Source organism: Oryza sativa, chromosome 8, assembly GCF_034140825.1.
Source record: "Oryza sativa Japonica Group chromosome 8, ASM3414082v1".
NCBI classification, from domain to species: Eukaryota; Viridiplantae; Streptophyta; class Magnoliopsida; order Poales; family Poaceae; genus Oryza; species Oryza sativa.
The window spans coordinates 28,277,603-28,298,578 of record NC_089042.1 but is presented as its reverse complement, the minus strand read 5'-3'; the positions used below and the strand labels follow the sequence as shown (position 1 = coordinate 28,298,578).

Below are 20,976 nucleotides of genomic sequence, written 5' to 3'. Positions count from 1 at the left end.
ATATATACTCAATTTAAATCTTGGAGCCCATACTCCATGTAGCACCAGTTAATTTACCTATATATATATATATATATATATATATATAGAGAGAGAGAGAGAGAGAGCGAGAGAGAGAGAGAGAGAGAGAGAGACACTCACGCGTGTTCCATTGTTCCTACGACACATGAAACAGACATATAGTATATGTCCTGTCCCTCCATACACATATAAGTATATTGCCATAAGGTTCATATCACCAATATTTTAGTCTAGTTGTTATATATATATACTGTATTTTTTATGTGATCAAACATCACAATGCACCTGAATGAAAATGTTATCTCGATTATATACATTTTGAGGTCTCGTTTGATTTAGATTATTGAATGAATTAGTTACTTGATTATATGGATAAATTATTTTTTAAAAAAAAATCATATGACTCGGTTTTTTTAATAGAAAAACATCATGGCAGGTTCTGTTGGGGTTAACAAGGTTAGGGGGTGTAAAGACGCCTTGGTCATACCAGACCAGAAGGCGCCCACGCGGGAGCACAACTCAACGATAACAGATCAACTATAGCATGGACAAAGAACAGAGAAACTAGCTAACCTATATACTTCACTGATAAGTTGAGCAAAACAACATCCCGAAACTAGCTAGATCACCCTGCTCCTGTCCTGGAAGATCTCAGGGTTGCCACCACAGTTTGCAATTTGACTGTCAAGGCTTTCAGCTCAGACGTTTTGTTATGCTGAAACAAAGGCTGTGTTTAGTTCGTGTACCAAAATTTATTTTAAGTATATGGACACATATTTAAAGTATTAAACGTAGACTAATAACAAAATAAATTACAGATTCCGCCTATAAACTGTGAGACGAATCTATTAAGCCTAATTAACCCGTCATTAGTAAATGTTTACTGTAGCACCACATTGTGAAATCATGGCGTAATTAGGCTCAAAAGATTCGTCTCGCGATTTACAGTCGGACTGTGCAATTGGTTTTTTTCGGTCCACATTTGATGCTCCATACATGTGTCTAAATATTTGATGTGATGGAAAAGTTGAAAGTTTGAAGAAAAAAGTTAGAATCTAAACACGGCCAGAGATTTGCACCGCATCAAGCAAGAAAAAGTTGACTTGGAAAATTACCTTGTGTGTGCGTCCATCTCTATATTAGTAACAAACAAACTACTAAGACTTCGTTTGACAATACACTTTCTCAACTTCTACTATCTTATTTTCCGCATGTATGTTTCTCAAAATTTAAACATTATATTTTTCTAAAAAGAATTATATAAGAAAGTGGCTTTAAAAATTATATTAATTTATTTTTAAAATTTTTAACTAATATAATTAATCATCGTACGGGAGTAGAGTCTAAAAGTTGGGAATGGACCTGGACACGATAGTGAAACGGAAAAAGGGGAAAATGTAGGGAGTGGGGAGGGAAAGTGCAAGAAGAAGAGTTTCCAAGGAAGAAAGGAGTAGCGAGTGGGATTCCGAAAATGCCCCCGTCCTTTCTTATAGCCCAAGCCATCCTCATCTCCTTCCTTGCTGCGTTTCGTTTCTTCCCCAAAAACCAAGGGGGAAGGCAAACTTTCCCCAAATCTCAACCCCAATCCCAATCTAGGGCACATGAGCCACCCCTCGTCGTCGTCCTCCTCCGCTCCCCCGGCGGCGGCCGAGGCCACCTCCCTCGCACCGGGATTCCGGTTCCACCCGACGGATGAGGAGCTGGTGTCCTACTACCTGAAGCGGAAGGTCCATGGGCGGCCGCTCAAGGTGGACGCCATCGCGGAGGTGGACCTGTACAAGGTGGAGCCATGGGACCTCCCCGCCCGCTCCCGCCTCCGCAGCCGCGACTCCCAGTGGTACTTCTTCAGCCGCCTCGACCGCAAGCACGCCAACCGCGCCCGCACCAACCGCGCCACCGCCGGCGGCTACTGGAAGACCACCGGCAAGGACAGGGAGGTCCGCAACGGCCCCACCACCGTCGGCATGAAGAAGACCCTCGTCTTCCACGCCGGCCGCGCCCCCAAGGGCGAGCGCACCAACTGGGTCATGCACGAGTACCGCCTCGACGGCCAAACCACCATCCCACCACAGGTCCCCCCATCCCTTCCTATCTTACCCTTACCTTACCTGCTCATGTATCAGATTGACCCATGTTTCAGATTATATTTCTATTTCTCGCCATATGTATCCCTCCATTTCTCTTTCTATCTTACCCTTACCTGCCCATCTATGATTGATTGATTGATAACCCATGTTTCAGATTACAGTTTTCTTTCTCGCACTATGTATATTAACGAATTGGTGCTCGAGTTATTAAATCCATGATTTTGCTAGCTATGGTCTCTCTTAGATATTTTTTTTTTAAAAAAATATGTTTCCCCCTACACTGTTTCGGGGAAACAAAACAAAGTGTTTGATAACTCACTGAACTGCTAGTCACTGATTTGCCCGTCCCCAACAGCGCTCCTGCCTGATTGCTAGATTACTACTAGTACGTAGGCATGTTTACTGCCGCTACGGCCTCAATTTGTTGATTATTCTGCTGCTGATAATGCGATGCCATGATGCTGATTTTGAGACCTATATGTGTACAGGATTCATTCGTCGTGTGCCGTATCTTCCAGAAAGCCGGCCCAGGTCCACAGAACGGGGCTCAGTACGGAGCTCCTTTTGTTGAGGAGGAGTGGGAGGAGGATGACGAGGATGTTGGTTTGCTACCGGTGGAGGAGAAGGACAACTCTGATGACCAGGAAAAGGAAATTTCTGGTGCTATGGAGAAGGGCTATCTCCAGATGAGTGACCTCGTTCAGGTACAGTTTCAAATCGCACGCTTTCTGTTTTCTCACCGTTCTAGTACAAATCTAGCACCTTTTAACATCAGATGCTGAAATGCATACCAATCAATTTCAGGACTGCTTCTATATGTGTAGTTTATTCCAGTCATTCTTCCATATCAATACTTGACATTTTTCCTACCAAACTGTCAAATAGTAATTGTTGATGGCGCCTTTTGTACGATTAAGTTATTTTTTTTATTGAACATGGCCTTTTGTGGTATGTTGTGTTTATGATCGTATACATTGATTAACCATCTATCTCTCTCAGAAAAGGAACGCTGGATTTTCTTCAGCATTGCCCTTTAGACAACCTGTAATGATGAATTTGTATGCCGTGCTATGTACTGTGGATGCTGACATGTATTCACTTTTGATGTACATCTTCATATCTCTCAGGACTAGGTAGCAAGTAATATGAGATCACGACCCACAAGAGTCATGATATCATAGTATCCATGTCTATGAGCATTAAAAGGTTGGATTTTTTGTGCTGCCTATCTATGTCTTCATTGTATATTACCAACTTCTGAGACCCCTAAAACATATATTGTTATAACTTGTTCAACAAATTGGTCTTGGTAAAATGAACCTATTTTCTCTAGTAAAAGAGGAGCGTATTGTTCGTCCACACAAGACTTCCTTTTTTGTATGAGTTTTGTTCTGCAGGTGATTTTTGTTTTTTCATGTCTCAGTTTATCAGTTTCTTTATCCAGTATATATCTGCCTCTGTGTCGATTGTTCTAATATGCTGTCATTTCCTTTTTTTTTTCAGAACTTGGTTGATCAAAATGAGAATGGTACCATTGCCTTGCCAGTTTCTGACAATTCAAACAACAGCAACCATTCTGAAGACGTGGATGGAAATTCAGGGGACATTTTAAGTGACCAAAACCTTGGGTCTAACTTTCTTCACCATGTTGAGCCTGTGGAGCAAAATGGCCTAGTGCTTAATGAAAATATGTTTTCTAGTGCCAATGCTGGAGACCTTTTTAATATATCTAGCCCCAATGATGGATTCCTAGAACTGAAGGATTTTGCAGATATTGCAGATTTGGAGAATCCTTTAGCCAATGAATCCACCATCTGGCCTTCTGATGGTTGGCCCTGGAAATCAACTGATTCCATGGAGGCTGTGAATGGGGCTAGCAATGAATTTTCTCCCTTAGCTGGTGAACAGATATTCCAGCCAGAAGAATTGGAACAGTTGTTACAGTCACTGCAAGAAGACTCTCATATGGGTTCAACTATCTCTGATCCCCCACATTCATCTATAACAAATTTAGCTAAGCCAGAGGAAGATTGTCTAATGTTCTATGATGCACCCTTTGATTCTTCAATGTGTGATGATGGTTTTAGACAGCTCAATGGATTTCTTGGCTCCCCATCGACCAATCTATCTGGTATTGACATGGTGGACGATGGTATGCCGTACTATGATGCGATGGATGATAACTTGTTTAATGATCTTCTGAGCTCAGTACAGCCATCAGCTGGTAGCAGTTCCCATGCTTTTAGTGGGCCAGTCCTTACTCAAGAGGTACAGTCATTTGCATCAAGCGATGAACTTGTTGCATTTTGTGCACGCCATTGATGTGTTTACTGGAAATCACCCATAATTTTCTACTTTTACAGGTCAACAATTCAACCTATACATATAGTCCAACTCAAAAGGTTTTAGAACCTAATTTTGTAGTTGGTGCCCCATCATCTGCTAGGTTACCTGAAGCGGGTAGTCAGTTAAATTATGTTGTTTTACCAGGTAATATTACTATGGAGAAGTACCATAGGTCAATTATTATTTCCTGCTCTTTAGTGCTGATCCATCATGGAAAAAGAGCATTCTCAGCACTTTTTGGGCCACTAATAATTAATCTTTTTTTTTTTGCAATGAGGAATTGTTCATTGTTGTATTTACTTGTCCTGATTGAGCAAGATTTAAGTATTACTAGATCATTTTTGTGGAGACACTCTTATCTTGCTCAATCAGTGCAGTGTTACACACAATTGGCATGTGATTTCTCATTGCCTGGCCATTAACTTGTACCTGTAATTGAACATTATTGACAAGTGTTTGTACTATATTCCACAGATTCCCAGACCAAGAGTAGTCTGATCGGGAAGCGTTTTGTAAAGATACTGGATTCAATCTCTGCTCCCCCTGCTTTTGCAGCAGCAGAGTTCCCAGCTAGCCTTCGCAAATCCTTGGCTCCTATTTCTGGAGCTCATCACAACACTATCCGTGTCTCTGCTGAAGTAATCAGCATAGGAAGTTTAACTCCTGATTCTCAAGATAAGTGGTCCCTTGAGAAGGATGAAGGCATGGAGCTGCTCTTCTCGGCAGGTTTTGAGCCTGATACCCGTGTACACTTTGGCTGCAACACAATAACCGCAGTACTGCGTGGTGGCTTCTGCCTCTTCTTCTTTTCAGCAATAATGCTCTTGGTGAGCTACGAGGTGGGCATGTGCATCTATGGCAAGTAGGCCTGCTGGTATTGGAGACGTTAAGAACATGACGTTAGGTAATCCTATCTGTATTTGAGGCAAACTAGGGACCTCCTGCTGCTGGCTTAATGTATTGCACTGCATGACATTACATGACCTCCATGTGTTGAACAAGGGCTGAGGCTGTTTAACTATAGCACTAGCAGTACCGTTTTGCAGCTCGAGAGAGCTAGTAGTGTATGTATGAATTCCTCAGGTGCTATTCGTAGTAGTAAGCGCGAATTGATTATTATCAGTTCATGATGGTGCTACTATTCATATTCATGTTTCTGGTTGGCATGGGCGGTGCTAGTGCAAACTGCAGAGTGCTGTAAATATTCCCCAAATCTGCAATGAATTGAACGAGGGTGCATTTGCCCTTATGACTGTTGCGGTGTTGCAGGTTTTTGAATGAGAAGGAAAGATTACTATGTAGAAAACGCTGTGTTGTATTTGTCGGTCGCAGGCATCTGGTGGTAAATTCTGTTACTGAAGAAAGTCCTTGTCGCTATATATTTGTGTGTTTACTTATGCTCTTGCCTGGAATAAAACTCGAGGATCTTTTCCTTTGCAAAACTGGGAAAATCCAGAAGTATATGCTATACGATCAGCCGCATTGCATTTGGTTGATTGTATTATAGTGTACAAACTCGGCAACATAGTTGAAATTTCTGTGGCATCCTTATTAAATAAATACTTATTATACATACGTATAAATAACTGCTGCAAGTAATCTGCAAGCAGTTGTTTCTCTCAGCTACTAGTAGTTTGTGTGTGTGTGTTTCCGTCGAAAACCCCTGTGAAATAACACAAGCCAGGGTTACCGCAACAATGATTCTACATTTCTCCTGGAAGCATGGTGTCTCCGGGAAGATCACAAAATGCATTGCCCTGCATCATGGCAAAAACAGACGCAGTCAGTCACTCGTTCAGTAGAGTTTGGTTTTCCTGTTGTCTTACTGAGCTAATTATTTTTCATGACCACTTTACTTACCTCTCCAGTAAGATGGGCAACGCATCTTTTCTCGGCGAGCAATTCAGCTTCACTCTGAAAGAATTATAATAAGGTTGATAACTTCAAAAACCTGTATGCTGCTTGCAATTCTAGCAGAATATTGTACAAAACATCGACGCCTATAGATCAAACCTTTTTTATCCGTTCCCAGAGGAAATCGTCCATTGCCACATCTTTAACTAGTTCGTAGTCACCATCACCCTGTATGAAGCACGTAATTTGCTTATCACAAATTCACAATGGCGATCGACTGATCCTCAGGAAGAAAAAGCAGGGAGAATGTGAATACGAAAACACACCTTTGACCTGCATGGCATACTGAACACGATGTCCTCTGCTATGCCATAAGGATTTCCAGTCGTATAAACCTATGTTTTACCATTGCTTTTGGTTGAGAGCCATAATAATATTAAAGAAACAATTAGCAACCAAAAGTCTCGAATTTTACCCCAGTAGAGAACCAATCGCCTTCTGGGGTAGGATTTACAAGGGACCTAATAGCATCCACGATGGAAACGGCGGTTGATGCAGCTGAAGATCTGCCCCATTTTTGTATGAGTACTCCTCCACGCTGTTGAAACATAGGAATGAAGCGAACAAAGTAAACATCAATTCAGTTATAAATTGATGTAGGGCATACACTCCGGGCTTACCTTTTGAACTGTTTTGGTGAATTCATCTTCTAACCACTTTGTGTCTTTAATGACTTCTTTCACTGGTCTCCCGTTAATTTTAGCATTCAAAAAATCAGGAACCTACTCAGAGCAAATCATCAGTAATAAGAATAAACAAAAGTACCCCACAGAAAGGTACAATAATTGGAAGTATTACAATAGAAAGCCAGTAATATCTAATCATATCTTCACCTGAGTTGTTGAGTGGTTCCCCCAAATAGTCATATTTGATACTTTGTCATAAAATACACCCGCTTTTAGTGCCAGCTACAAAAAACAAGTCCAATTATTTGTTTGAAATAAAACCACAAAAATACATCACAAATACTACGATTTAACGTCAAGTACCTGGCACTTGGCTCTATTTTCATCCAACCTCGTCAATGCATGAAAGTTTTTTGCTGGTATGTTGGGAGCATTCTTTAAGCAAATCAATGCACTACAAAAGTTTAAAAAAAACTTAATTCAAACATGATAATAGTATAAAATAATGACACACTTAGAAAACATAAAAAAATTCCATACTTAGTGTTACAGGGGTTCCCGACAACTATGACCTTCACATTCCGAGATGCCACGGAGTTAAGTGCTTTCCCCTGATACAATCAGAATTTTAGAGCATAATAAAGATAAAACTTATTTGCTACTAGCAAATTGCTAGTAGAGGTTTCTAGCACGTTCTATATATGCAAATGAATCCTATAGTTAGTCAGAGGATGGAAATTTTATAGTGCCTCCTGGCAGGTCTTTCCCTTTTTTGAGGTTTGCTCACAGTTTACAATGGTGTGTTCCACAAGAAATGAGGAAAGCAAAGCAAAAGAAGACCTGTTCAGCAAAGATTTGACCGTTGATATCTAGTAAGGCAGATCGCTCCATTCCAGGACCTCTGGGCTTAGCCCCAATAAGAAGAGCCCATTCTGCATCTTCGAAGACTACATAAGGGTCTATACCAATGCTGACTTCCCTTAGCAATGGATACAGTGAATCCTCCAATTCCATAGCCACACCTAATGTTGCAAATTTAGCAAATGATGTTCCCTCTGAAATCTAAAGGCCGAATGAAGAAGAATGAATCTACCTTCAAGTGCTTGTATTGATCTTTCAGAGCCCAACAACTTAAGTGCTATTGGTTGGTCCGGTCCAAAAACCTCACCAGAGGCAAGCTGCAAACGTTCACAATAAAGAAATGGTCAGCATTGCTATAGGAAATTTGCTTCATCTGTGGAACTTTCCAGCCTACGCATTTCAGTAAGGCACTTACTTTGAAAAGCAGATGATTTGATATCATCCCTGCTGCACCCGACACAGCAACATTCACTAAGCTCTTCCAGGACTTTGTCTTCTCATCCTGCGTTCCATTCAACAGGAAAGACAATAAACAGATTAGTAAAACAGGCAGTAGTGCATCGAAATGAATTAGTGAGGAATTGACTGGTGCCCCCAGTTCAGGGAACTTGGGTCAGAAGAACCGGCTCATGTCAAGACGATTTTACACTTTTACTGTATTGTACTCCATATCAGTATGGACTATGGTAAGACCTGATGACAAAGTTGTTTGGGTAAAGGACATTCCTAGGTTCTGTTTTCGGTGAAAGCAGAAAAGCACGTTTACAGCTATCGGCCTATCAGAGAATATCATCACATAATTTTTTTAGGCGGGTCGGCCAAAGAGAAGACCAAATAAATCTTATTAAGATTGAGGGGTAATGTTTTACAAGTTATTACAAATATAATCACAGAATAAGAGGTCAGTGGTAGGTGTAGTGTAGTGTCCATTTTTTTTTCCGCCGGTGTTTGATCCTAGAGTTGGCTTTGTATGAAAGTGCATAGGCGCCAAAAAAGCTTGATCTTTTTATTTATTTTTTTTCCTGTGCGTGAAAAGCTTGATCTTTCAGGTGGAATGAAATTGACGGGCAGTTGACACGAAACACAAATACATGGTTCTTCGTATACGTGGAGTGATGGAACTCCAAGTTGAGAGAGATGATGAAAATAAAAGGAATACTGATGCAACATCACAGTCTGCACAGCAACAACAAGGCAGGCTTGGAGGGGAAATCTTGGGGTGTGGTACTGGTACCAACCAAAGAAAGGGAGGCGTAGGTAGAGCATAGCAGGGGGGAACATTTCAACAAACAGATGGTGGGAGGGAGGGAGGGAGGGAGGCTCACCGCCCTGAGGTCGTAGGTGGTGCAGAAGACGCCATAGCACTCCTTGCGCGCGGTGGGCGCCTCCTCCGCCGCGACCGCCGCGGGCGGGCCCTGAGCCTGAGCCTGCCTGCGGGTGCAGAGGCAAGAGTTAGGAAGAGAAGAGCTTGGGGGGTTTGAGCGAGAAGGATTGGTGATCGATGAGCAAGAAGAATTGAGTGTACTGACTTTGGCGCGGCGTCGAGGGAGCAGCGGAGGGTGGGTCGGCGCGGGCGTCGGAGGAGGAGGTGCAGGGAGCCGCGGCGCGGGGAGAGAGGCGCCGGCGATGATCTTGCGGGGGAGGAGAGATCGATTGCCGCCATGGGAGTGGGAGTGGATAGGCAGGCTGAGCTTGGCGGGGAAGAGGAGGTGATCGAGTGGAGGAGGTTATTAGCACGAGGGAGAGATTCGGATTACGAAGCCTTTATACTTGTTAGTTTTCCACCATCCGCTGCCTGGACTTCGCAGCGTACTACACTTGTACTCCGCCAGCAGAGTCCAGAGAAGATCCATCGATTTATTACTATTAACAATGAAATATAAACGTAGTATCTGTGATTCAGTGATCACCAGCGTCCACCTCCTCACTCGCCATCTTATGCTTGTTCTGTTTCTTTTCCCTTTTTATTCTTCTTGGCTCTTTCTTTCCTTCTCAGTCACTTTATTTTCTCGGCTACAAATTATTCGACTTTGCCAAATTTTCTACTACTAATAATATGTATATATGCAAGAGTAATTTCATTTTCTCGTACCCAATTTCAATTCCTACTAGTATACTGCTAAATTAAGATTTATTTTTTACCAATATCTAGCGCCAACATCCCATATCTTCCCACCTCCCTAATTTCGATCAAAGCCTAGTGTTGCCACCCTATCTTCCCCCTCTTCTCCAACTCACCGCCCCACCTAAGCATGCCATAAGAAGCCCGCGTGAGCGTTAGGATGGGGGTGACAGGGCCATCTTCACCCCCTTCAAGACGACGGATGTGACGGCATCTATGTTAGGCGACGCCCTCCTCAGCGATAGCCTCATGTGGTGGTCTGATGGCATCGATTGTTTGAGCCTGGCGATGCTTCGATTCATGGCCAAAAGGCCGGATCCATCGGCAACGCCCTGGATCCAGGCAGCAGCAAGGCTCGTGCATGATGGCTTGGGTAGTGCGATTTCATGAGCTGTGGCGTGAGGAGTGTTGCAACGCTGGTCATGTGGTGGTGACATGTGGCCACCGACAGCAGCTCTCGTTCATGATGGGATAGAGATTCACCTGTTCTTTTGTTGCCTATGTCTGCCTCCTCTTAGCTCCCTCCGGGTGCCACAACAAATGTGGCGTGATGATGAGGAGATCCTGGCAATTATTGGTGGAAACAACGTGGTGCTCCTACAAGATTTCTTCATGTATGAGCTGGTTGTGGATGTGGAGTGGGCAGGAATCGCTGGCGAAAGCTTTTCCCTACCGTTAGCCAAATATGACGATGGTAACATCCTTAGATGTCATTTCCCTTCTTGAAGGCGTTGTTGTGGTATTTATTCTCTTTCTCCATGCTAATCTCCAGGTGAAAATATTTCTCCAACTTTTGGATGACTAGCGACGAATCACATCGCATCCTCCGGGGGGCTTCGCTTCGGAGAACCTTCTTCGTGTAGCAGATGTCGTGGATGGGATCCTATTTCGCTCATAGCCAGTTGATGGTCCCCATTGTTTGTTCCTCGCATTTTGCGACTACACTTGGACGAGCAACTGATTTGCAATGTAGTTACATGATACCTTTCGCTTCGGTTTGATGTTGTCGGTGGCGATGTGCAAGAGTTTCGATTGGCGCTGATTTCGGGGAGTAAACAAGGATTACATGCAACAAGCATGGTTTTCATTAACTATGTAGTCCCCCATCCCAAAATATAAGAACATAGGACTGGATGTGGCATCTTGCATGTCCAGATTCGTAGTACTAGAAAATGTCACATTCGGTCCTAGGTTCTTATATTTTGGGACGGAGGGAGTATTATGTTCTCTATGTCTTTAGGATGGTGATTCAATTAATTTACCAAACTATGATATGTAATCTAAGGATCTCTTATTGCATTATGGATGGCGTAATTCTATTAGAATTGCTGACTAAAAAATCTATGTGGTTTATCGCTACTCAATAATAAAGGGGAGTTGGAAATTTGTTCCATCACTTTATTTCTCATTTTGATTTATTTTTATCTTTACCTTTTCTTTAACAAACTTATGGTTGTGTGTCTTTTGACAGAAGCCGGAGATGTAATCTATTTCCATTATCTAAAATGCTATGATATGTAATTTGTAGTCGTTTGAAGTACAAGTTCTGTAATAATGGGTTATAGCTTCTTCGAATCAAAAGGCTAGAATGAATTTTATTACTTAAAAAAAGAGTAGTAAGTAAAGATTGAGTAGAATTGGAACAGCTGCGCAGCAGTGTGTACGTACCTCCGTTGATGCGGCAGGCGGGGGCAGAGCAGAGGCTGGCCACGAAGAAGCAGCGCGCGGCGGCGTGAGGGCAAAGAGGAAGCTCAACCAGCGGTGGCTGTCTCTGTCTGCAAATCAGAGCGGCGGCGGCCATTTCCCGTCGTGGAGATCAAATTTCGTAGCAAGCAGCAATGCATTTGCTCAAGCGGCAGATCGTCTTATGTTCGTTGTTAATCTGAAACAATGAAGGCTCCGTATTGATTCGTGACACCGGCCCTTGGTTGTTAATTAGTGCTGCTGCATGAAATGCGCAGCCCAGTTCAGGCACTAAGGCGCAAGCCATGCATTCCCCTAGCTAGTGAAACTGCATGCCCTTAATTAATTGCTTAATTTGCAGATAGAGACGGAGGCATGCTCTCAACTGCCGATTTGTATGAAACAGATCCTTTTTATTTTCATGCACAAATTAAATTTCTTCGCTTTCCTTTCACCTCGTTAACACATATATACATTTGTAGCTAGTATGATCATCATCGGTTCGATCCAGATTTGCAGTAGTCAGCATTCATGCATGTAAGAGAGCCTTCATATTTTGCTGTTGGGTTGGGTTGGGTTGGCATGATTGATAAGAATTAGTTGAAGTTCTTGGTAGCCTGGTAGGTGACGCCGAACTGCCAGTCGGGGGGGAGGACGTGCCAGGAGGTGGCCTTGCGGTGGTCGCCGGTCATCACCCTGAACGTCAGCGACTCTCCGGTGAGGACCTCCGACGTCTGCCACTCCTGCCCCCAGTTGCGCTTCAGCGGAGTCCACTTCACCCTCTTGTTCCCCTTCACCGATAGCCCTGCCACGTCACCCGCCCCGCCCACGTTCGACACCATCACCAGGTTGAAGTACGGGTTCCCGGTTATCGTGTACCTGATCCCACCCACCTTCACACACGGCACCCTACATTCCATATAATATATTAGCTTAAGCTGATGAGAAAAGACGAACAATATATATATCACTAATTGACCGTACCGTCTGTACGATATGGGCACGATGCCGGCCTTCTCCTGCGCGATCTGCAGAAAGGCCGGCATGGAGAGGTCAAAGTGCTCGCGCGGCGGGTTGCACCAGCCGCCGTTGTCGTTGGACTGGCCGGGGTTGGGGGGGCAGAGGTTGGTGGCGGTGACGACCAAGGGGGCGGCGCCGACCTTGCAACCGTCGGGGCTGTCCACGCACTTGACCTCGTAGCAGGCGCCGCAGCCGGCGCCGGCGCCGAACAGCGGCGTGCTCACCGCCACCGTCTGCACGCCGTAGCCTTCCTTGGACGTGTCCTTGTACCCGCACGCGCCGTCCAGCGTGCCGGACCCGTCGCGCCCGCCGTAGAACGTCGCGTGCGCCTGCTTCCATGGCCCCGCCGTGAACTTGCCGTGGTTCCGGTGAACCTTGGGCGGCGCTGCATCGCCGGCAGCCAACGCAACCAGGAACACCACCGCCAACACCACCCGCCCCAACGCCCACGTACACCACATGATCGATCGATCGAATATTAACCGGCGGCTACTTTTAACGGTTAGTAGTAATTAGTAGCTGCGGGGGATTAGATTTCCGAAACATTGTGCTTCACATGATGCGCTTAAATACTAGTACGTGAGATCGACCAGCTGCTTGCATGCTTGCTTGCATAATTAGTCAGGCCAATTTTAGAGCTTGAGTTTGTTGCTGTTATTCAGGTATATATTAACGACAGGCCTGGAGCAATTGGAGGATGACCATCCAAGAATAACCAAAGAAACTGCTCTTTGTTTTCATTTATCAACGACTGACCTCACCTGTATATAGTAGCAACCTTTTAGCATGCTTCAAACTGCATATGCTGACCATGTTTTTTTTTAACGCCTCGCACGAGACGGTGCGAAGTTCTATTAATAGAGCAGGAAAAAAATTATAAGATTACAACCCTGGATGGTCGTAACTAGGAAAAAGGAAAAAAAATACCATCATCCACACATCGACATCGCCAACACACAAACCCAGGAGAAGACTAACACCGGACCGGCCGCCGCTAAGCGTGACCGACCGCCACTTAAACCAACAAAAGGACACAGACGAGATCGCCCCCTAGGGGATGCCAAAACGACGTCTTCAAGAAGAGAAGCGACGAAAAACCGCCACCGCCGTCCGTCGGGGCTCAAAAGAGCCAAGAATGGGCTTTCGCCCGGCAATCACCCTTGAGGGGTGATACAGCACGACAACGCCCTCAGGAGGGGGAATGAACCATCGTTGTCGGTCCGACCAAGGCCGGACTAGGTTTTCACCTGCTGCTCACCACCTGCAAATCCACGGCTAACGCACTAATGCTCCACCTCCACACAAGCTCTGCCGACATGTGGGACCCCTGCACCGGCGTCCCTTGCCGGCCAATCTTTGTGCGCCAAAGACCGCGCCACACCCACCGGCAGCTCCTCCACACACCTAGGTCGTCTCCTCCACTGCCGGCCGCGCCTCTCGCGCCAAGCCGGCCTCCTCCACCGGACGCGCCTCTCGCGCCAATCCGGCCTCCCTCCATCGGCCGCGCCTCTCGCGCCCAGCCGGCCTCCATCTCCGCCGCCCGCGTCTCTCGCGCCGAGCCGGCCTCCGCTGCCATCGGCTGCGCCTCTCTGCGCCAAGCCGGTCTCCAACCCCTCCACCAAACGATGCCGCGCCAGCCAGATGCAGTCGTCTCCCACGCCCTCGGCTAGCCGTCTGAGGCCGTCATGCCTCCGGTGACCGCAGTCACGATCACCACCACCGCAGCCGCTGCTGCCGAACGCCCAGCCACCTCGCCGTCGCCATCCTCACCTCGCACCCGACTCCTTCCCCACCGCCGACGTCACCACTGCCTCCATAGTCACGGTCGTCGTCGCCGCTGCCACCGACGGCAGCCACCGCCTCCACAGACCACCGCTGTGCCGTCGCCATCCGCCACTAAGCAGCCAGCAACCGCCCCGACGACGCCGCCGCCGGCCTCCACGCCGTCGCACCATCGCCGCCAGCCGCTGCCTCCGTTGCCCGCTCGCCCCGACGCCGGCCGCGCATCTAAGGATGCACCCACCGCCGTCTGTCGTCGTCCAGCCGGATCCGGCCGTCACGGAGTCGGACCTCGCCCACCTCTGCTCCACCGGGCGTCGCCGTCGCCGCCGCCACCAGCAGGCCCCACCGCCGGTCGCCTCCCCGCCAGATCCAGGCGTGGATCTGGCGGCACTTCCACCGCCACCATCTCTACCAACCGCCGCTGCTCCCTCTCCCGTGCGCCACTCCCTCTGCCCCGCCGGCGACGCCTCCTCCGCCCAACGCCACGAGCTGCCATGGCCTCCGCCCGCTGCAGGAAACGGTGCCGCCAACCTCCGCCCTTAGGTCTGCCCGCGTCGAAAACCGGAGGAGCGAGAGCTGCGAACCCCGCCGCCGTCCTGGCGAGACGCTGGCTTTGCCGGCACCTCGCTCGAGCGGCGGCGAGGCAAGAGGCGAGGGTGGTAGGTTGCAGCGGCGGCTTGGGCTGTCGCCGCCCTCGCGGGGAGGCGACACGGGGGAAAAAAAGGATGGCTTAGATAGAGATATGCTGACCATGTTATGCTTATGACATTGTACTGGAGCTCAAAGGAAAAAAAAAGTGTAGCACAAAGATTAGATCAGAAGCACGAAAGTACAGCCAGCAACAAGGCTGTTATGTATAACACATGGTTTTTTTTATGCGTTGTATACCCAGAACAGCTCATGTTTCACAATTTATAGTTTGACAGGGTGGAGAACAGGGGATGTGACGACACTTATTTGCTCAACTAAATTTTATTACTGTGAGACGAACGATCAACAGATACTATTAAGCATCCATGTTGCGAAATCCATGTGATACAAGAACGACTGCCTCAGGCTCGAAGATGACAAAAAGGGTGACATGGATGCGATACTGACACTTCAGCTGCAACTTGCAGCGACCTACAACGGGGTCAGCCCAACAACACCTGCACAACAAACATATTAGTGTTGGAAACAGTTACACTTCTTCCTTAAAAGAATAAAAGAGAACAGATGCGTTTGCATTTCATACATTTCACAGAGCAAACACCAGCCAATGGTTACATTATAGGTGAAGACCGAAGAGTTACAAACGCTTCACAGTCGAAATGAACATTTCATGAATAACAGTTGTAGTAACTTATTATTTGGATAACCATGTGAGGAATTCGCTACTAATCCAATGTCTGATCACCAGCAAGTGGAATGTACCCCAGAAAACATGTTTTGACGTTTTTATTTTTTTGAAATACAAGGTTTATAATATTGTTCGTTACTACGATATGTTTGTTCCAATATTTTATTCATGCGTGCACCTATGTACCACATTAACGTTACAAGAACATTTATGGAACAGAAATATGATTCAGAGAACATACCGCATGCAAGTCGCCCACCAGCATTTCCAGTACTGAGACTAAGCTCATGGCCACCTAAAAGTGATGGATAAAAAATGAGGTGTGTGTAAACTCGTAGAAAAAAAAATGCTGAGCATCAATATAATTAGGCATACCCTTCCCCAAATCATCTTCAAGCTCATGAACAACGAATGCTCTCCCAACAACAGAATTTGGGCCACTCAGAGGAATCTATTTAGAAGAAACCATCAAAAGTAGGTAAGCTGAGTTTCGTAACTTAAAACAGCAATGCAGCAACTCTCCTAGTGGTAAAAGTATGATCTTTTTTACTCTACCTGCTTATCAACAATGGTTGCCTCAGCTACACCTGTATGACAACAATTAAACAGACACACCATAAAATAAGTATGCCAAGAAGATTGTTTTAGAGAGAAACATCAAAAATGCATTCGTAGTGATTACATGAAGGCTATACCTTCAGCATTGGCAACAATGTTTCCCAGGTCACCCGCATGACGGACTTCATCTTCTGGTGCACCGTGCGTCAAATTGTTTGGGTTAAAATGTGGTCCTGCAGGACAAAGTTTTGCCATGTAATGTGAGGGTGTGTTTGGATAATGGGAAATGTGAGGTGGGATTGAGATTTGGAAATGAATGAAGGGTTAGGATTAAATGAAAGAGTGAGAATGAATGGTTAGGATTTTAAGATGTCTTTTAGTAGTTGCGAAATGATTTCCCTGTCCCATTAGCCAAACAGGGCCTGAGTAGACAGGCCTTAGGGCACCCGCAATGGTTATCTATAGGCTCTCTACAATAGATCCATGTCAGCATATTGTCCTACTTGGAAGAGATTAAATGAAGAGAGAGAGCAAAGCTATCTACTATCCTGGAGATAGTCTATAGAGAAAAATGAGGCAATGGATTAGAGAGCTATATATACCCATGTAGACATACTATTGAGGTGGTTTACTATTAATCTAGTCTATTGCTGAGATGTACATGTTTTATAGAGAGCACCTTACTTTACCATTGTGGGTGCTCTTAGTGAATTGGACGGCAATTTTTTTTTCACAGTATTGAGTTTTTTCAAAAAAGCCAAAAACAAAATTTGCGAGGATAGCATGTGCCCTAATAGCATTGCAGAGGAAAGGTGACACTTGCAAGCTGAAAAATAGGCACAATCTCAAAGAAAATCTAAATAGGAATTTGGTGGTGCTTATAAGGGTGAAGGGCAAATGTTGATTTATCAGGTGGATTATGGAACGTTGGCATATGCAGGCATAATCGAGTCCATGAACAATCAACCTGTTGATATGCACCCATTCGTAGTATCGCCAAACTCGTGCTGCAAAACAGACATGAATATATTGCAAAAAGTAATTAGAGTAATGTTCATAAATGAAAATGAAGGAATGTAAGCAGTAAGCGTAAATGCCAATTTAAAGCACAATACTTACGAGGTGGAAGCCGTGAAGTCCAGGAGTAAGTCCCGTCACACGGACATTCACTGTTGTAGGACCTGATATAAAAAAGCAATTAGAGAGACAAAATCGGGATCCTTTTGATGGATGTGAATGTAGTTATGTACACTGATGCTGATATCTTGACATTTTAGCCGGAAGTCAGATATTAGTAGTTTCTAGTGTGTGAATTTTGAAGTGAATAAATTCTTGCGTATGTATGTAATTGAGGTGGTAACAGTTAATAAATTATAGCTAGATGCATTGCAAATTGATAACTGAAACAGAATTCAGTTGTTTGTACAGAGCAAAACTCGAGTTATGCACTAAAAAAAAAGACAAAATTTTGCGAATAGCCTGAGGAAAGAGGGGAACTCCTTGGGTGGATGGCCAATTAAATTAGGCGATGAAGCTTCTAGTCTAGTTGGTAGTCGTAGAGGAGGGCAGTAAAATTACAAGAGAAAGAAGGAGAGCAGGTGGGTAGTGACCTTGGTCATCCTGGGTGAGGGTGACGACTCCCTCAACCTGGGAGGTGCCCTTGAGCACGGCGACGGCCTTCTTGGTGGCGTCGGCGACGACGAGCGCCCTGGCAGCGGCGGCGCCCGCGGGGCCGGCGGCGAGGCGGAGCGAGTGGAAAGGGCGGGCAGAGGAAGGGGACTGGAAAAGGGAGGCGGGAGGGGCGGTGGCGGAGAACAAGAGGGTCTGGGCGGCCATGGCAGCGGCGAGGATGGCTTGCATGCGGCGGCGGAGGGCGGCGGAAGGGAGGCAGAGGGTTGGTGAAGTGCCTGACCTGACGATGATAAGGTTTAGCTTAGCTTAGCTATTTTAATGGCTACTATAGATTAGATAGATCAGCCACTGGGATGAATCCTGGCCGTCCAAGGCCTCTCACCCCTCGTATCTCAATCCAGAGCAGATAGATGGTGATGCTGTGGCTGTGCCTGCCAAGTGCCATGTGTTGTGTGCCCCTGCATTTTAGTACATTCTCAACAACACACAGAGGAAAATGACACCTTATTCTACACACATCTCTAAAATCTTCACCTCCAGCACACAAAAGAGAATTTTTAGTTTAAAAGGAAGTGCCCCCTTCCTTCTTTTTTTTTTTCGCGCGCGTGTGAGCTACATGGTTGCATGATGTACTCACATTTGTTTGTATACTCCTACTCCACTTTGGAGTTAGTTCAAGAATACTCCTACTGGAATATTCTTCTCTTCTGCTTCTTCTTCTTCCTTAGGATGGAGAGGCCAAGAGAGTAGACGGCCTGATGAACATTGCGGTAGCAATGTATATATTGGGCTGCTTGGTGCATCACATCTAAATATTTGGATGGTTGGGCTGCATGGCTATTGGGCTTGTGTTAGATGCTAAGCCCATTTTTCTTTTATAGACAAGAAAAGAAATAAGTTCATCTGAGGTCCCTTAACTTGTCAACTAATCCGATTTTCATCCTTCAACCGAAAAACCAGATACAACAGGTCCCTCAACTATCAAAACCGGTACAATACAGGTTCCATGACGGTTTGGATGGCGGTTTTCGCTGACGTGGCGCCTACGTGGCTAATTTGACTCAGTCTTCATCTGATGTGGCGCTTACATGACAATTTAATCCCTAAAAATAATAAAACCTATGGGAACCATATATCAATCTCACACACACAATAATAAAGAGAAAAATTGTGGGGCCCACGTGGGCCTCACCTATCATTCTCAATCCCCTCCTCTTCTTCCTCATCTCCCCTCTCTTCATCTATCTTTCCTCTGCTCCCTCCTCTTGCTGGTAGAGATAAGGACGATGTGGAGAGGCGCGGCCTCCTCCACTCCCGCCCCCCATGGGCCTAACGCTGGCGGCCGCCACCCCTCTCCTCGTCTCCCGCCACACACACCACGCAAGCAGAGGCACGGAGGTCGGAGACGATGTCGTCGGGGAGGAGGTCGATCTCGCGGCTCCGCCGCCTAATGTCAGCTAAAACCATCGTCCAAACTGCCATGGGACCTATATTGCATCGGTTTTGACAGTTGAGAGACCCGTTGTATTTGGTTTTCTGGTTGAAAGACGGAAATCGAATTCGTTGACAAGCTAAGAGACCTCAGATGAACTTATTCCACAAGAAAACAACGTTTAATAACAGGGCCGAAATTTAATTCAAGGCCCATGTGTTAAAAATGATGCATATATCCAGTTGGATGTAGGCCGGTTAAAAAATTCCCTTCGCTAAATAATAATAATAATAAAGTTCATTATTTATTTTTTTTATCTTAAACCGCAACCACCTTTTAAACCCCAACCATTTCTCATCGAACATGGGACGCCAAAATCGTAGATTGTTCACTTTAATGTGTAAATCACCTTACCAATTTTTTACAGTGTCAAGGTTGAGATGTGTAGGTTGCATTTAGTTTATTACCTTTACCAAAAAAAATTCTGAGAGGAAGAAACTTTGATAGTGGAGATAAGTTTTGGTAATATTTGGATTGTTACTTTGGTAAAGGTAAAACTTGATAGTATTCATTTTAGCAACAAAGTGTACAGTCCTTTAGTTTTCTCCACGATTTTAATATTAAACAAACAATTTAATTAGAAATATTTATATTTTAGAACCTAGGAAATAGTACCCCTGAAGAAGTGTTTAACTGTCCAAGAAGAACAAGTTAAAGTTTACGCTAAACTGCGCGAGTGCTCTTTAATTTGGGATGGTCTACATCGATTTCACCTCATGCAACGTCCGAAGTTTGTCGCGGAGATTAAAAGGCAGGACACTAGCTCCAAGCTGTTAGCACGAGCTAGCAGACAGCACAACTTGTGATTTTTTTGCTTAACTAGTTTGCTCTTTTACTTAATTAATTACTCTCATCTTCATGGATACTAGTATTCTAGTAATCTCCACTAATCCGGCCTGTCTGCTTGGAAACAAGTAAATTAAGAGTTACTGGTCCTGCAGAACTAGTATGTTTATATATCTTCACGGGCAGGCATCATGCATTATATGGATCAGTAGCAGCCGACTTATCATCGTCAGTCATTCCAGATGATATATATATATGTGTCCATTCGTCCATCGTCCAGATGACCTGCCTGTGCCATACTGCCAAATTGTCATGATCTAGCTCGCTCGGACTATACATGGATTTTAGATTAGATCGATGCTTCAGAAATAATTAAAGTGAATGTTGGAACATACTCCCTCCATCCCAAATATTTGACGTCGTTGACTTTTTTAAAAATATTTGACCGTTCGTCTTATTCAAAAAATTGAAATAATTATTAATTATTTTCCTATCATTTGATTTATTGTTAAATATACTTTCATGTATACATATAGTTTTACACATTTCACAAAAGTTTTTAATAAGACGAACGGTCAAATATGTTTAAAAAAGTCAACGGCGTCAAACATTTAGGGAAGGAGGGAGTACTATATATGCACAGAAACTTTAGCTGATCAGTAATCAGACAATATCAGTACTGTATATACACGGGTGGAGAAAGCCTT

General features: G+C 45.0%; 5 protein-coding genes across 5 annotated transcripts; 1 reads left to right on the top strand and 4 right to left on the bottom strand.

Moving 5' to 3' along the window:
* Positions 1 to 1,540: 1,540 nt before the first annotated feature.
* On the top strand, positions 1,541 to 5,707 carry LOC4346333 (NAC domain-containing protein 53). Its single transcript, XM_015794024.3, has 5 exons — positions 1,541 to 2,093; positions 2,597 to 2,812; positions 3,612 to 4,376; positions 4,472 to 4,598; positions 4,929 to 5,707. The coding sequence occupies exons 1-5, from the start codon at positions 1,623 to 1,625 to the stop codon at positions 5,318 to 5,320; spliced, it is 1,971 nt and encodes a 656-aa protein (XP_015649510.1). The 5' UTR covers positions 1,541 to 1,622; the 3' UTR covers positions 5,321 to 5,707.
* A 178-nt stretch (positions 5,708 to 5,885) lies between these two features.
* LOC4346332 (malate dehydrogenase [NADP], chloroplastic) lies at positions 5,886 to 9,726 on the bottom strand. The gene is made up of 14 exons (NM_001422687.1): positions 9,385 to 9,726; positions 9,181 to 9,286; positions 8,271 to 8,357; positions 8,088 to 8,172; positions 7,835 to 8,016; positions 7,535 to 7,605; positions 7,358 to 7,448; positions 7,202 to 7,276; positions 6,989 to 7,090; positions 6,784 to 6,906; positions 6,635 to 6,703; positions 6,468 to 6,536; positions 6,315 to 6,368; positions 5,886 to 6,211 (listed from the first exon to the last, which is right to left on the bottom strand). The coding sequence occupies exons 1-14, from the start codon at positions 9,516 to 9,518 to the stop codon at positions 6,158 to 6,160; spliced, it is 1,302 nt and encodes a 433-aa protein (NP_001409616.1). The 5' UTR covers positions 9,519 to 9,726; the 3' UTR covers positions 5,886 to 6,157.
* Positions 9,727 to 12,057: 2,331 nt separating this feature from the next.
* LOC4346331 (expansin-A32-like) lies at positions 12,058 to 13,219 on the bottom strand. The gene is made up of 2 exons (NM_001422686.1): positions 12,645 to 13,219; positions 12,058 to 12,569 (listed from the first exon to the last, which is right to left on the bottom strand). The coding sequence occupies exons 1-2, from the start codon at positions 13,139 to 13,141 to the stop codon at positions 12,257 to 12,259; spliced, it is 810 nt and encodes a 269-aa protein (NP_001409615.1). The 5' UTR covers positions 13,142 to 13,219; the 3' UTR covers positions 12,058 to 12,256.
* Positions 13,220 to 13,503: 284 nt separating this feature from the next.
* Positions 13,504 to 15,196, bottom strand: LOC130678799 (uncharacterized). The gene has a single exon (NM_001422688.1). It carries the CDS (start codon positions 14,254 to 14,256, stop codon positions 13,924 to 13,926), a length of 333 nt encoding a protein of 110 aa, NP_001409617.1. The 5' UTR covers positions 14,257 to 15,196; the 3' UTR covers positions 13,504 to 13,923.
* Positions 15,197 to 15,205: 9 nt separating this feature from the next.
* Positions 15,206 to 18,431, bottom strand: LOC4346329 (superoxide dismutase [Cu-Zn], chloroplastic-like). Its single transcript, NM_001403705.1, has 8 exons — positions 17,970 to 18,431; positions 17,479 to 17,540; positions 17,327 to 17,366; positions 16,497 to 16,592; positions 16,357 to 16,388; positions 16,177 to 16,252; positions 16,043 to 16,096; positions 15,206 to 15,610 (listed from the first exon to the last, which is right to left on the bottom strand). Exons 1-8 carry the CDS (start codon positions 18,217 to 18,219, stop codon positions 15,585 to 15,587), a joined length of 636 nt encoding a protein of 211 aa, NP_001390634.1. The 5' UTR covers positions 18,220 to 18,431; the 3' UTR covers positions 15,206 to 15,584.
* Positions 18,432 to 20,976: the final 2,545 nt, after the last annotated feature.

Coding starts and splice junctions, on each gene's coding strand:
- LOC4346333 (XM_015794024.3), top strand. CDS start 1,623: ATGAGCCACCCCTCGTCGTCGTCCTCCTCCGCTCCCCCGGCGGCGGCC. Junction 2,094..2,596: donor AAACCACCATCCCACCACAG/GTCCCCCCATCC, acceptor ATATGTGTACAG/GATTCATTCGTCGTGTGCCG. Junction 4,599..4,928: donor AAATTATGTTGTTTTACCAG/GTAATATTACTA, acceptor TATATTCCACAG/ATTCCCAGACCAAGAGTAGT.
- LOC4346332 (NM_001422687.1), bottom strand. CDS start 9,518: ATGGCGGCAATCGATCTCTCCTCCCCCGCAAGATCATCGCCGGCGCCT. Junction 8,358..9,180: donor CCACCTACGACCTCAGGGCG/GTGAGCCTCCCT, acceptor AATGGAACGCAG/GATGAGAAGACAAAGTCCTG. Junction 6,704..6,783: donor GCGATTGGTTCTCTACTGGG/GTAAAATTCGAG, acceptor GGTAAAACATAG/GTTTATACGACTGGAAATCC.
- LOC4346331 (NM_001422686.1), bottom strand. CDS start 13,141: ATGTGGTGTACGTGGGCGTTGGGGCGGGTGGTGTTGGCGGTGGTGTTC. Junction 12,570..12,644: donor GTGCCCATATCGTACAGACG/GTACGGTCAATT, acceptor TATGGAATGTAG/GGTGCCGTGTGTGAAGGTGG.
- LOC130678799 (NM_001422688.1), bottom strand. CDS start 14,256: ATGGCAGCGGAGGCCGGCTCGGCGCGAGAGACGCGGGCGGCGGAGATG.
- LOC4346329 (NM_001403705.1), bottom strand. CDS start 18,219: ATGCAAGCCATCCTCGCCGCTGCCATGGCCGCCCAGACCCTCTTGTTC. Junction 17,541..17,969: donor CCTCACCCAGGATGACCAAG/GTCACTACCCAC, acceptor TTTTTATATCAG/GTCCTACAACAGTGAATGTC. Junction 16,097..16,176: donor TGAAGATGATTTGGGGAAGG/GTATGCCTAATT, acceptor CATCACTTTTAG/GTGGCCATGAGCTTAGTCTC.